The sequence below is a fragment of the Polypterus senegalus genome, chromosome 2, assembly GCF_016835505.1.
Source record: "Polypterus senegalus isolate Bchr_013 chromosome 2, ASM1683550v1, whole genome shotgun sequence".
NCBI classification, from domain to species: domain Eukaryota; kingdom Metazoa; phylum Chordata; class Cladistia; order Polypteriformes; family Polypteridae; genus Polypterus; species Polypterus senegalus.
Genome location: NC_053155.1, coordinates 59,814,127 through 59,829,260, shown reverse-complemented (window position 1 = coordinate 59,829,260; position 15,134 = coordinate 59,814,127). Strand labels below are relative to the sequence as shown.

The window sequence follows — 15,134 nt, the reverse complement described above, 5'->3', positions numbered from 1 at the left end:
CTAACAGTAAACAGCCTACTAGGTGTTAATGAGTATCTTCGTCTTCAGAATGTGAGAAAGTGCTTACTTTCAGGAATTTGAGACTAGCCACCTATGGCTTAAATTGTTTTATATAAAATATTAATAAAAAAAGTCTCTCCATGAAGCTTTTTTTTTTAATCTCTTGTGGAGAATTTCATATTTTAAGGCATAAAAAAATGTGTTTAGCTCTTACTGTTAAAGCATACGACAATATACTTGCTCTACAGTCTTCCAGCTACATTAGCCGTAGGTGTTTGGTCCAAAACAGTTTCTAAATGAGAAATAATTTTTTCTGATGAACCACTTACTGCTCGAGCAACATTTTAATTCATTTTAGTTGCCTCAGTTGTTAACATTTCCCATCCTTAATTGCTTCTTTTAGTCTTTAAAAAAACTACATTCACTGTTTTTAATAGCAATAAGATACTGTACAAAGGACAAAGAAACAAGCTGTTCTCTATCTAAATATTCCCAGTTTACACCTGTGTATATTCTTCTGGTTTAATAAAATATTTGGAAGGGCAGTAAAGAGAAAAAAAAGTGAAGGGCTGAGAATTACAAAATGAATTAATCATGTGGATGATATCCTTGGAAAGGAAATAAATCTGCGATACAAGAATGGCCTTACATGGCAGAATTAAAACAGTAACAAGCCATGAAATTCAGTAAGACATGTTATTTTGTAAGGACTGTTTTTAATCTTTTATTGAATTTATTAAAAACATATAACATTCAATACAATGAAGTCAAAACCTAACAAACCTAAATTCAAATCAACCCCCTCCCATCAGAAAGAGAGGAAGGCCAACAGCCACAGTAGAACATTTGAGAGTAGTAAAGAGAGAAAGGAGTCTTTTCCCCAATATAAATGTTTTGTCTAAAATATCATTGATTAGGCCTTGTCAGGTTATAAAAAAGTTTAAACAGATTCTCTAAGTGAGAATTTGATTTTTTACAATTTCAAATAGTATATAACATCAGATTTAAAAGAGGTGGGCTAGGATTCTTCCAGTTGAGCAAGATACAGTGCATCTGGAAAGTATTCACAGCGCATCACTTTTTCCACATTTTGTTATGTTACAGCCTTATTCCAAAATGGACTAAATTCGTTTTTTTCCTCAGAATTCTACACATAACACCCCATAAAGACAACGTCAAAAGAGTTTACTTGAGGTTTTTGCAAATTTACTAAAAATAAAAAAACTGAGAAATCACATGTACATAAGTATTCACAGCCTTTGCTCCATACTTTGTCGATGCACCTTTGGCAGCAATTACAGCCTCAAGTCTTTTTGATGCCACAAGCTTGGCACACCTATCCTTGGCCAGTTTCACCCATTCCTCTTTGCAGCACCTCTCAAGCTCCATCAGGTTGGATGGGAAGCGTCGGTGCACAGCCATTTTAAGATCTCTCCAGAGATGTTCAATCAGATTCAAGTCTGGGCTCTGGCTGGGCCACTCAAGGACATTCACAGAGTTGTCCTGAAGCCACTCCTTTGATATCTTGGCTGTGTGCTTAGGGTCGTTGTCCTGCTGAAAGATGAACCGTCACCCCAGTCTGAGGTCAAGAATGCTCTGGAGCAGGTTTTCATCCAGGATGTCTCTGTACATTGCTGCAGTCATCTTTCTTTTTATCCTGACTAGTCTCCCAGTTCCTGCCGCTGAAAAACATCCCCACAGCATGATGCTGCCACCACCATGCTTCACTGTAGGGATGGTATTGGCCTGGTGATGAGCGGTGCCTGGTTTCCTCCAAACGTGACGCCTGGCATTCACACCAAAGAGTTCAATCTTTGTCTCATCAGACCAGAGAATTTTGTTTCTCATGGTCTGAGAGTCCTTCAGGTGCCTTTTGGCAAACTCCAGGCGGGCTGCCATGTGCCTTTTACTAAGGAGCGACTTATGTCTGGCCACTCTACCATAAAGGCCTGATTGGTGGATTGCTGTATAGATGGTTGTCCTTCTGGAAGGTTCTCCTCTCTCCACAGAGGACCTCTGGAGCTCTGACAGAGTGACCATCGGGTTCTTGGTCACCTCCCTGACTAAGGCCCTTCTCCCCCGATCGCTCAGTTTAGATGGCTGACCAGCTCTAGGAACAGTCCTGGGGGTTTCGAACTTCTTCCACTTATGAATGATGAAGGCCACTGTGCTCATTGGGATCTTCAAAGCAGCAGAAATTTTTCTGTAACCTTCCCCAGATTTGTGCCTCGAGACAATCCTGTCTCGGAGGTCTACAGACAAATTCTTTGACTTCATGCTTGGTTTGCGCTCTGACATGAACTGTCAACTGTGGGACCTTATATAGACAGGTGTTTGCCTTTCCAAATCATGTCCAATCAACTGAATTTACCACAGGTGGACTCCAATTAAGCTGCAGAAACATCTCAAGGATGATCAGGGGAAACAGGATGCACCTGAGCTCAATTTTGAGCTTCATGGCAAAGGCTGTGAATACTTATGTACATGTGCTTTCTTAAATTTTTTATTTTTAATACATTTGCAAAAGTCTCAAGTAAACTTTTTTCATGTTGTCATTATGGGGTGTTATGTGTAGAATTCTGAGGAAAAAAATTAATTTAATCAATTTTGGAATAAGGCTGTAACATAACAAAATGTGGAAAAAGGGATGCGCTGTGAATACTTTCCAGATGCACTGCAAGTCTACCTGCTAATAGTGAAGTAAAGTCAATCACATTTTGTTTGTACTTCTCCTGTAAGGACTGGTTTCTAATTAAGCAACTGGGTTGGAACAAAATCCCACAGCCACAGCGCCCCCCCAGGAGTGATGTTACTCATCACAGGTCTACTTATATCATATAGTGATATTTTAATGCTACATATTACATTTATACTCTGTGCAGAAACAATTTTATTTTAAATGTTTATACAGCAGGTAGTTTGCTAGGTTGCTTTAAACAGGTCTTCACAGCAGAAGATTTACTTCACCCCACTTTGCTAATCAAGACTTTAATATAAAGGTAAGCTACAAGAACACACTTCACTGAGTTTTGAATCCTTTATTAGATAATAAGAGCTGATCAGTTTGTCTCTCCCTCAAGACTTTTTATGATTTTGATTACTTGTCCTGAACCTCAAATCTGTTTTTTTCCACATGGATACATTTTCAGATGAAGTAGAGGTGGATTCTTGTCCCAAATCATATTTATGGTCTCATGAGTTGTTTGTCTGCTATCCTTGAACCACAGTTGATTCTTTATATCTTCCATGTTTAGCTGAAGTCCTCCTGGTCATCCAGTACACAAATCTTGGTGCTGAAGAGAGCATGTTTAGAGTTGTGCCTGTGTGTTGGTCTTTGCAGCCTTAAATTCGCAAATAGCTGGCCTTCACTAATGAACTGACTCAAATTAGGGTGGCCAAAGACTCTAGAAAAGTACAGTACATTCTTTAAGTGTGACTTTTAACTTTGATTCTAGCTGTCAGATTACCCTAATTGGTTTGTTAAATCAAAGCTGTGTTTATATATTAATATGTAGTGCATGCAAATCACAAATAATAAACCCTTGGGCAAGCGTGATGTGCAGCTTGAATCAAATCTTTTATTATTAACTCCAAAATGAAAGTTAGATTTATTACTCCACAAATAAAGTGATCAAAGGGCACACGTTTTTATCCAGTAATTCCCTCAAGGTGGTCAGAGTTCTTTGATAGATGAAGAGATATAAGAATCCAGAATCCCTTATTAATCCATAAAAAAAACATATTTTTTTTGTATCATTTCACAATCACAGATACAACATTATCCTCATTGCTCAAACTGAATGCACGGATTTACCTGTGAAACAAACTGTCTTTCACAGTACCCTAGTTTTGATTTTGCGTGGACCCTAGAACGTACATTCTCTCAGAAAACAGTGCACAGCTTGTGTCTTTGTTGGAATTGTTTTATTGTGAGGAGACATTCAAGTAAGTATTCTAATGTACTGTATACACTATGAACTATGTACACATGACAATGACCTGAAAATGCTCTCGTAACCCATTTTGAAAATAATGAAAGTCATTTGTATCTACCCCACACATGACTGTAGCTCAGTTGGCTTTGTAATAATAAATAATAATAATTCTTTGCATTTATATAGCGCTTTTCTCACTACTCAAAGCGCTCAGCAATTGCAGGTTAAGGGCCTTGCTTAAGGGCCCAACAGAGCAGAGTTCCTTTTGGCATTTTACGGGATTCAAACTGGCAACCTTCCGATTGCCAGTGCAGATCCCTAGCCTCAGTGCCAGGTTATTTCTTTAGGCTCAGACTTATCTTTGGTAGAGTTGGAGTAATTTTGTGTGCTCATAATTTTCCAAGACAAGGTTTCAAGTTGTAACTAGCACTGGGAGAATGTCCATACTGAGGACCTAAAGTTTACATCATTAATGTGGGCAGCTGCTGTTATCCTCTTGTCTTCATCAGGCTGTGATCACTGGTATGCACTGGTGCAGTCAGCAAAAAGACAGAGATGGAGCTCAAGTAAAAATAAGCACCTCAGATCTGAGCCAATGATTTTCCCACAGCAAACAGCAGTTTGATATTTGCAGATACAGGAGACCTTTAAATACAGTGCAGTCTTAATCAACAGTGATGATATAAAAGATCATGGGTCTGATTAAAGAGTGGGGCCTTTATTGTAGCAGTATGTTAATGTGTTTTCAAGTGCTGCAAAATAAATATATATTATATTTTATTATTTCAGACTCTTCTCCTGTGGTCTTGTGAAAAATATCCAAGGACCAAAGACTGGCGGAATTTTAAAAAAAGCTTCCTTCGGCTAGTGAAGAAATTGCTCAAGTGTGTGAGCCAGAGGTACCTGAGGCATTACTTTGTGAGGGGATACAACCTGCTGAAATATACAAATACCAGTGAGCTGGACATTATGGCTAAAAAGATTACAGATTTCCTTGAAAATCCACAGCTTTACATTCATTAAAAAACATACAGAATACTTTACAGAAGTTACACCCTTTAAGTCAAAGATTAACAATATGACCTTGTTTTTGTGAAAAATAAAGCAATAGTAAAAAAGCAAGCAAGAGTGCCTAATGCAGCCATCTTAAAATGCATATTCCAATTGCTACAACCAATTTTCAAGTGAGTATCGTAACATGGAGCTTTATAAAGAAACAAAACTACAACATGTTAACATTGTTTAGTTCAAACTAACATGAAAATAGTAAAATGTGAACATAGACAGTGTTAAACAGAATAATGTAAGCTGGGGAAAATGTTTTCTAGAAAAAAGGGAGGAATTTTAAAAAGGCCAATTGACAAAAACTTTCAAGCATAAATTCTTAAACATTGCAGTATGGCTTTTTATTAAAATGGTTTAAAGGGCTTGTTAGAGTGCACCAATTACCCATTTATTACAAGCATGTTATACCATGTTAGCCATTATGGATTTAGTGGACATTTAAGCAAAATGACACCTTTTATTGGCTATCTAAAAAGATTACAATATGTAAGCTTTCGAGACAACTAACTGTTCCTCAGGCCTGAGTTGCCTCGAAATCTTGCATATTGTAATCTTTCTAGTTAGCCAATAAAAGGTTTCATTTTACTTAACTTGCTCTATTACATAAATGTAGCTCTTATTTTTTGAAAAAGAGTAATGTTTTTAGATCTCAAAAGTAACCTAACAAACCATTTGTTATTGCATTGCAGCAGGTAGCCCCTATTCTAAAGTGTTATCACGATTGTATTCTAATGTTAGCATAACTTGTAACATGTCAAAAATTATCTGAATTTGCATTGAAGGATACATTTGGCATTTTTCATGTCAACGCTATTTCTTGATAATTGTGGTATATATTAATTTGCTGAATAAAATTGTGTTCTACAATGCAGCATTTTTGTATGAATTTTGAAAATGCTTTGTCTGTTCTTGTAGTTTACAATGAGGCTGAAGGGTACAAGAGCCTACACATGAAAATAATGCTTAAACTTACTAAATTCACACATTTTTCAAGACAGGAATGTTATTAATATGCATCTTGAAATTGCACAAATACTGTGAAAAGTATTTCCCCATTGTTTTTGAAAGGAATATTAAAGGTAAATTATTTGTGAGATTCGGTCATTTTACAAGAAAACCAGTTCTGCACCTCATCCTGCCAATTAATTCTTCCTCTGTGGCACTGTATGCCCATCACAAGAACAATTTAGACACACCCATGCACACCCTCATTCACGCAAACCTGGAATCGCAATTTCAGATTATCCTTATGGCTATTTTTATGTGTTAGAGAGAGCACCACATTAAATCTGGGAGAACATGCAAAGTCCACACTGACAGAAACCGAGGACACAATTCAAACCAATGACTTTATTCCATGAAGCAGCATCAGTAATGATTCTTGTACCTCGCTGCCCTACATAAGAGCTACTCATCTATAATGTGTTCAACCTTTTACAACAACATTGATTTATATAGTACATTTTCATACAAACGATGTAATTCATAGTGTTTTACAAGATGAAGAAAGAAAATTTTACAAAAAATAAAAATAAGATTAGGTAATACTAAATAACAAAGAATAAAGTAAGGTCTGATGGCTGGGAGGACAGAAAAAAACAAACATAAAAACTATAGGGAGCTGGAGAAAAAAACAAACAAACAAGGCAGCTTGTGCACGTACAAGAAGTCTCACTTTACCATGACTGTCTGTGCATGTTTGGTTAAAATGTGCTTGTTTTTCACTCCATGAAATGATGGTTAAGCTTTGGCAGGAGTTGGCTCTCAAGGTTCTTCTAGTGAAGCTGTGACTGTTTAGCAGTGAACAGGAGCCCCGCATGACTAAAAAGTCTCTCACAGGCTGCAGACGCAGGAAGTTTGTGTGTAGTCATGTGACTGCATGGCTACGTCTGATTGGTGAAACAGTCATGCAGTAGATCCACTGACATTTTCTCTCTTGCAAAAATATAGTGTAATGTGTAAATGGAAAAAAGTAACGAGTCGGTATCACTTTAGATTACGTGTCCCTAATTACACTGTACTTACCATGTAATTACCTGTATGATTACAGAGTAACTAGGTACTTTGGTTATTACATTGTACTTACTGTGTAATACAGTGTAATGCTATAATTAAGTACTCAATTGTAATTGTTATTCCACAACTTTTATAATTACCTATGTATTTAAATTGTGGAATAAAAATTACAATTGAATGCTTAATTACAGCATTACATTATGTTACACAGTAAATACAACGTAATTACACCTAGTTACTCTGTAATTATACAGGTAATTACATGGTAAGTACAGCGTAATTAGCAACACCTAATCTAAAGTGATACCAAATATATTAATATGTATGTACTGTATGTATATATGTTTATTGATATAGATGCACGTGTGTGTGTGTATATATATAATATAACTTTGGAAATTAAAGCAACTTTAATGATTCAATTCAAATTATGTGATGACTCTTTATTGGAAGCAGAAACTGAAAATGAATGTAGTGGAAATCCAAACTCTGAGTAAGCACCCAAAATAATTATTTTAGTAATATAAGAAATTTACAATGCACATTATTTTAATAACACTTTAATCATTTCTGGTGCATAATTTCATTTATGTGACATTAAAAATTAAATTGAAGGGTGCTTTTCTCACAGTATATTGTATTTAAGAAATCTAATTAAATGGCTCCAGTCATGACTGCCTTTAATTTGCCTCTGTTTAAGTCGTTTCTTTCATACTAGTGACCAGCACATGACACCTGTCAGGATTTGTCTTTGTCCCTGGGTTCGGCTGCAGTTTAGCCTTAGCCCCTCCTATCAGTGTCTGTTGCCATGCAACATTAATCAACAAGCAAAAACATCATGGGAAGGGCAAGAGATTCAAAAGAGGAAGCATTGTCCTTCTGATTTTGAAATAGCTTGCTGACTAGTGTCTCTGTGCTTGTTGAATTTTGTGCCTTGCACTGGCTATTTTAATTTTTTTCCCTCTAGCTGCCACCATGTGACTGCTGAATGAATAATGGTGTATGGTGACAGACCCTGAAAGAGGTAAATTGCCCTCAAAAGGAGAAGCTAGGGAGCCCCAACCCATGCTGACCAACACCAAATGCAGATGCATTCAAACCAAGAAAATGTAATGCAAATTAACCCTCTGCATGATTTATCATAGGCATCTCTTTATCTCAGGTGACAATTAAATCTCATAAAGGAAGAAAATAAAAGAGGAAATCTTGTAAATTATTTGTACTATTTCTCATAACTTTACGGTTACCAGAAAAATTGATTAAATAGTGCTTACTTGAATTTGCATGAAGATTTGATCATTTACACTTCCCCGTGATTAATGGAATTTGGCAGAAGCCTGGAGTCAAGCATTAATACTGTTGGTATTTTGAGGTACTAACATTCTTTACTCATTTGACTGACATGCATATTTAAAGAGGAAATATGTTTATCCTTTTTGAGTCCTGTCTGGTTAGTAAAGATGCTTAGTTGAATTTGTACAGTCAGATTCAGACACTTCAGTCACAACAATATACAAAGATTGTAAATTTCTATATGTGCTAATAAAACATAGGGGATGATAAGAAGTTGAACTGTGGCATGTAAAAGAATACAGTACATTTTAGAAATTATATTAATAGCATGTACTTCAATAAACACAAAAGAGAAGGAGAATGAGAGGGGTTGGGAACATGCACTGATATACAGTAGCTCATTGCAGAACCCACCACACAGCAAACCTCAGGACCCCAATTTAGGACCGAGTGCATCCATACAGTGGGTGACAACTCAGCACCTCACTAGTTCAAATAGAATGAAACAGTGGCTAGAGTGCCAATCCTGCCACCAATCTCCAAGTGTTCCCTGCAAGATGGTATTCCTGCCTGCAGGACTGGATGAAGGTTAACATCATACCCAGGGTTCAGCAATTGCAGGTTATGTGCCTTCCTCAAAGGCCCATGGAGTGGAATCACTTCTGGCATTTACGGGATTTGAACTGGAAACTTTCCAAATGCTGCCTTAGAGTCACCACTCCACCTATACAGTGGTGTGAAAAACTATTTGCCCCCTTCCTGATTTCTTATTCTTTTGCATGTTTGTCACACAAAATGTTTCTGATCATCAAACACATTTAACCATTCATCAAATATAACACAAGTAAACACAAAATGCAGTTTTTAAATGACGGTTTTTATTATTTAGGGAGAAAAAAAATCCAAACCTACATGGCCCTGTGTGAAAAAGTAATTGCCCCCTTGTTAAAAAATAATCTAACTGTGGTGTATCACACCTGCGTTCAATTTCCGTAGCCACCCCCAGGCCTGATTACTGCCACACCTGTTTCAATCAAGAAATCACTTAAATAGGAGCTGCCTGACACAGAGAAGTAGACCAAAAGCACCTCAAAAGCTAGACATCATGCCAAGAACCAAAGAAATTCAGGAACAAATGAGAACAGAAGTAATTGAGATCTATCAGTCTGGTAAAGGTTATAAAGCCATTTCTAAAGCTTTGGGACTCCAGCGAACCACAGTGAGAGCCATTATCCACAAATGGCAAAAACATGGAACAGTGGTGAACCTTCCCAGGAGGTTCCCAAACCACTGTTAAGCAAAAAGAACATTAGGGCTCGTCTCAATTTTGCTAAGAAACATCTCAATGATTGCCAAGACTTTTGGGAAAATACCTTGTGGACTGATGAGACAAAAGTTGAACTTTTTGGAAGGCAAATGTCCCATTACGTCTGGCGTAAAAGGAACACAGCATTTCAGAAAAAGAACATCATACCAACAGTAAAATATGGTGGTGGTAGTGTGATGGTCTGGGGTTGTTTTGCTGCTTCAAGACCTGGAAGGCATGCCGTGATAGATGGAACCTTGAATTCTACTGTCTACCAAAAAATCCTGAAGGAGAATGTCATGCCATCTGTTCATCAACTCAAGCTGAAGCGATCTTGGGTGCTGCAACAGAACAATGACCCAAAACACACCAGCAAATCCACCTCTGAATGGCTGAAGAAAAACAAAATGAAGACTTTGGAGTGGCCTAGTCAAAGTCCTGACCTGAATCCAATTGAGATGCTATGGCATGACCTTAAAAAGGCGGTTCATGCTAGAAAACCCTCAAATAAAGCTGAATTACAACAATTCTGCAAAGATGAGTTGGCCAAAATTCCTCCAGAGCGCTGTAAAAGACTCATTGCAAGTTATCGCAAACGCTTGATTGCAGTTATTGCTGCTAAGGGTGGCCCAACCAGTTATTAGGTTCAGGGGCAATTACTTTTTTTTTTGTAGGTTTGGATTTTTTTCTCCCTAAATAATAAAACCATCATTTAAAAACTGCATTTTGTGTTTACTTGTGTTATATTTGACTAATGGTTAAATGTGTTTGATGATCAGAAACATTTTGTGTGACAAACATGCAAAAGAATAAGAAATCAGGAAGGGGGCAAATAGTTTTTCACACCACTGTATATATGGTACATTTTTTTACAAATTCAAGTAAGAATGAATTTCAAAGCAAAGATATAGAAGCATCGATATTATTCCAATGAACATCAGAAGAAATTAGTTATTACCAATCAAATGCACTCTGAAGATCATTTAAAAATATTATTAAGATTAATGGACATAAATACCTTGAAAAATGCATAAAGAGCATAAAGAATTGAGAGAGATCATCAGGGTGGGAGCACTTTGCCAGACTGAGGGTTACCAACTTTCTTTTCCATGTTTTCTACCACCAGTGTCCTTGACGACAGCTGATAAGAACATGGACATTACTTAATCATGTACACTAACATTCAGAGGAGTTACTGGATATGTTATAGTAAAATTTTTTACCAGTGCAAATAAATGACAAGTGCTAGTGAGCCATATAAAAAATCAATAATAGTAAATATTAATAAATAATAATTATATTGTAAAGCTTGGGTCACAAAGTTGCACAGGAGAGTTCAGGAGGTTTTCTAAGGAGTAGAAACTTTATTGCTGTTCTGCCAGATACAAATTCAAGTCTCTTACAGAGGCAGTCCGGCCTCACAAGGAACAGCCATCTAACTTGACACATCGGCTATGACTCCTGCTCAAAAGAACACAAAGTCTTCTTCAACAAGGGGGTCCAGTGGGCCGGTAGCAATGGCCAGAACAGAGGAAGTCTAGGGGAAGACAGACAGGAGAGTGAGAGACCTCAGGATGACTGTGGCTTGGTCTTTTAAATGTTTGAAGTCCAACGCAAAGAGCACATCATTTATCAAGCCAGTAAGCCGACGGCTGATCCCGCAAAGAGGAGCTGTAAGAGTGAGTTTGTTTCCCATTGAAAAAATGTTTAAGAGTGGGTTTCTGACGGGCTGCGGCATTCTAAACCAGCAGCGGTCACAATATATATTTGATGTGGTTTTAACTCTATATTATTAAACACAGAAATGGCATCAATCACTAAAAATAACAGTATTTTTTTTATTTAATTTCCATTCATTTTAATTTGTGAGCAAATGTAATTTTTCTGGCCTACAGTTTTTGACAACTGAAAAATCCAATAAAAGAAACAAAAGCAATGCTGAGTGTATAATCAATCTAAATTATCACATCTATAAAATGCAAAAATTACATTCTGTGTCACATGTGACAATCAAGTAGACATTCTTTTAATAGCTGTTGTTTGAAGGAAATCTTAACAATCAAAAGGGGAATTTGGAACTTCGACCCCAATAACACTAGCACCACAACCACTTAACACTCCTTTGATGTTGGGGAGTATGATATCATTATGTAGTTACAATATTAAGCATGCATTTTAGTTAATTTTCTTTTTCAGAATTAAGGTGATTTTGTATTAACTAAACACGTTAAGATAAGAACTGGTTTTGAACAAGCTAATTAAGCATAAAAGCTTATTCAGGAAAAATTACTCAGCATGCAAGTACCAAACATGATAATGAAATGGTGACTACAGTATGATTGTATACACATGAAGCATGGTCTGGACCTTAATAGCTCACAAATAACACCATAAAAGAAGACTAGTGTGCTGTCTCAGTACCTGAGACCAGCTTTATAAGGTCATATGATGGGCTGATCAGGGCAGTAGAGATCTTCCTGCTGTGCATCACCTGAGCTACAGCAGTGTAACCACAATCTAAAAATGGTTGCACATTGGATGCTTTGGTCAGCACTGTCTCTGAAAGCTGCTAAACAGTGAGGTTGTCTGGTGTGAATTGCCACACTTACAGTATTTGCTTTGCTTCTGTCTTTTGCCATAGCGAGTAATGTTAACAAGTATAATGAGTGAATAACTATGTAAAATCGATTCCCTTATTGCCTTGTTTTTCTATTATGCTAATTCAGAGATAGACTAAAGGTGGGATGCATCCTATTTAGAAGAGTCACAGGAACAGTTAATCCTGGGTGCAAATATATTATGCCTTCTTTCAGATGGGTAAGTGCAGAAACAAAATACAGAGTTCAAGAAAATGACAATACAACTGTGGGGTCTACGGGAAAAGAGTCTGCATGTCCAGGAAAGGGGTTTTATATTCTGAGGAGGGTTTACCATAAAACATTTCAATAATATAACATTTGTTTGCATACTAAGAAAAAGTATTCAGCTGGAAATGCAAAAAGAAAAAAAACAATGAACAAGATGTGAAAAGTGACAATGTAAATGATAAACCAAATGCAAAGCTAATAATAATGATCTGTGATTAAGTGAAATAATGTCTTATAAGGAATTCAATTAATTCCTGATAATATCATTTGTTAACTTGATAAGACATTCCTGACATTTACAGGTTATGCGAAAATTAAAGTAAAATGAGGAATATACAGTGGTGTGAAAAACTATTTGCCCCCTTTCTGATTTCTTATTCTTTTGCATGTTTGTCACACAGGGCCATGTAGGTTTGGATTTTTTTTCTCCCTAAATAATAAAAACCGTCATTTAAAAACTGCATTTTGTGTTTACTTGTGTTATATTTGACTAATGGTTAAATGTGTTTGATGATCAGAAACATTTTGTGTGACAAATACTACTTTTATACCTAAACATTAATCATAGTTATATTTTTTGTAATTTTCTGTAATATTTTCACTGTGCCACTTCTTTTGTCATCCCATAAATGAAAGAGATTGGATATACTGGACACGCTAACATGGATTCTGAGAGGTCGGCCTGCTTGTCTGTCCTTGTAGGTTGAGCAATGTTTCCCTTTTTTGAAGTACTAAGCAGGCATAACCACCGATTAAGTTTCTCTTAAGCAGGAGGAATTATAGCAATAGATGAAAATGACTTGCTGGAAACAAAACTGGGGATAGAAAGGAAAGAAGAATAGAAAGTCGCCTGATATATAAAAAATTGTTTATTGGCACAAACCATTTAAATAATGTAGATGTTTTGTAATTTCAGACTCACTGGGTACAGCATCTATGCTCTCTCAGGTCAATAGATGATTGAGCCAATAGTTATATTGTTTCACCTTTGTCATCCTCAGCGCTTCTTAAGTTATTAAGCTTTGGACTTATTTTATAACCTTTGTCAATAGTAGGGGGTGCCACCAAGCCCCTGACACACCCGACCCAACACAATTGTGTGCTCAAATATATGTATTTTAAATCCAGACATCTCAATACAATTATAATTACAGCCAATATATAGCCATTTAAGTTCTCTCTTCTTTTCTGTCTTCTTCTCTCCTCCAAGAGTGTAGTCCACTGCCTCCTGACTCTAACTTCTTCAAATGAGGCAGCAGACTTTCTTTTTAGCCCGACCCGGGAATTACTTCAGATCTCTTGTCCCAGTCATCCGGAGCACTCTTCCCCCGATAGTGCCTTCTGGTGGGCCCCAAACACCCCAACAGGGGTGTATTTCTGGACCCTGTTTCCCATGCATCAGTAATTGGTACTGAAAAGGGGATGAGATAGCGCCCGATGAATGACAAACACACACCTGGTTAACCTCTAGCACTTTAAACCACACAAGTGCCTTAGGAATAACACAGCCTGTCACTATCTCTGCAACCTAAAGAGACTTACTTATTATTGGCACAAACAACATACAATGTTTTAAAGATATCTCAGACGTAAATATTACTTTTGGTCTCCAAGAATACATTTAAACATGCTAAAGCTCAGTATCCTTGGCTATAATTCATTTATCAGACAAGAATGCCTTACTTTATGCCTTACTTTACTTTTACCCTCAGTCCTTAATAAACCTTGCAGTACAGAGGTAATGGCAAATCTCCGGCTGCACCAGATGCTCAAAGAAATCTACCTTATTACTTCAATCACTCTATACATTACAACACAGCATAGAAGGTTGAAAGCAGCATGGTATTTATTACAGGAATAATAATACCAATTTGAACAAAGAGTAATAGAAAATAGGACTGATAATAATGTGTGGATATATATAGTCTTTAGAAAAAGCTTATGAAAAGTTAAAGATGACAAGGATGAATGTCACAGACGGCTTGTGATCTAGTACTCGTAGTTGTTCATTATATGCTTTTCTAACGATCAGATGGAAATGGCCACACGTTGACATCAACCTCTAATGATGTTGCTCTGTTCCCTTCTCCTGATGTCTTTGTCCGTTCTTTTTCCTCCCTCCTATATTGCTCTTCAGACGAGGCACATTTATTATAAAATTATACCAGGGGGTTTTGCAAGATGTGATTCTTAGATATTCTAATTGGCTGGCTGTCAATATGATGAATGAATTCACTGTCCGTTTTCCCCAAAATTTTTTTAAATTGCCTGAGGTATCGGCATGTCTTCATTTCCCAGGCTGTAAAATAATTTAGCTACTTGTATGCCCAGGTAATAAACTAATTAATAGCTCTAGGCACCAGCATGTCTTCCTTTCTTTGTTGGAACAGCTGTTTTAAAAGTGAGGTAGAACTAGGAAGAGGATATACTTTGATTTGTCCTGATGTAGTTCATCTGTTATTGTCTTGAGCAAAATAAAATGAAAATACAGAACATAATTTACAGATTTTGTACCCCACAACACCTACTAAAGAGCACGTACATCCAGTAACTATTCAGGGAGTGGATATGGAGGTACACTGCTATAAGTACCTGGGGGTCCACACTAATGACAAACTGGACTGATCTCGTGACACAGAAACACTTAACAGA

The 15,134-nt window shown here is 36.9% G+C and overlaps 1 protein-coding gene across 1 annotated transcript in view; it reads left to right on the top strand.

Moving 5' to 3' along the window:
- Window positions 1-5,426, top strand: part of mab21l3 (mab-21-like 3) — a 117,016-nt gene extending 111,590 nt beyond the window's left edge. Inside the window, exon 6 of the mRNA XM_039743815.1 lies at window positions 4,725-5,426. Within this exon, the coding sequence (XP_039599749.1) occupies window positions 4,725-4,958 (234 nt within the window). The 3' untranslated portion in view covers window positions 4,959-5,426. The remainder of the gene's footprint in view (window positions 1-4,724) is intronic.
- The last annotated feature ends 9,708 nt before the right edge of the window (window positions 5,427-15,134 follow it).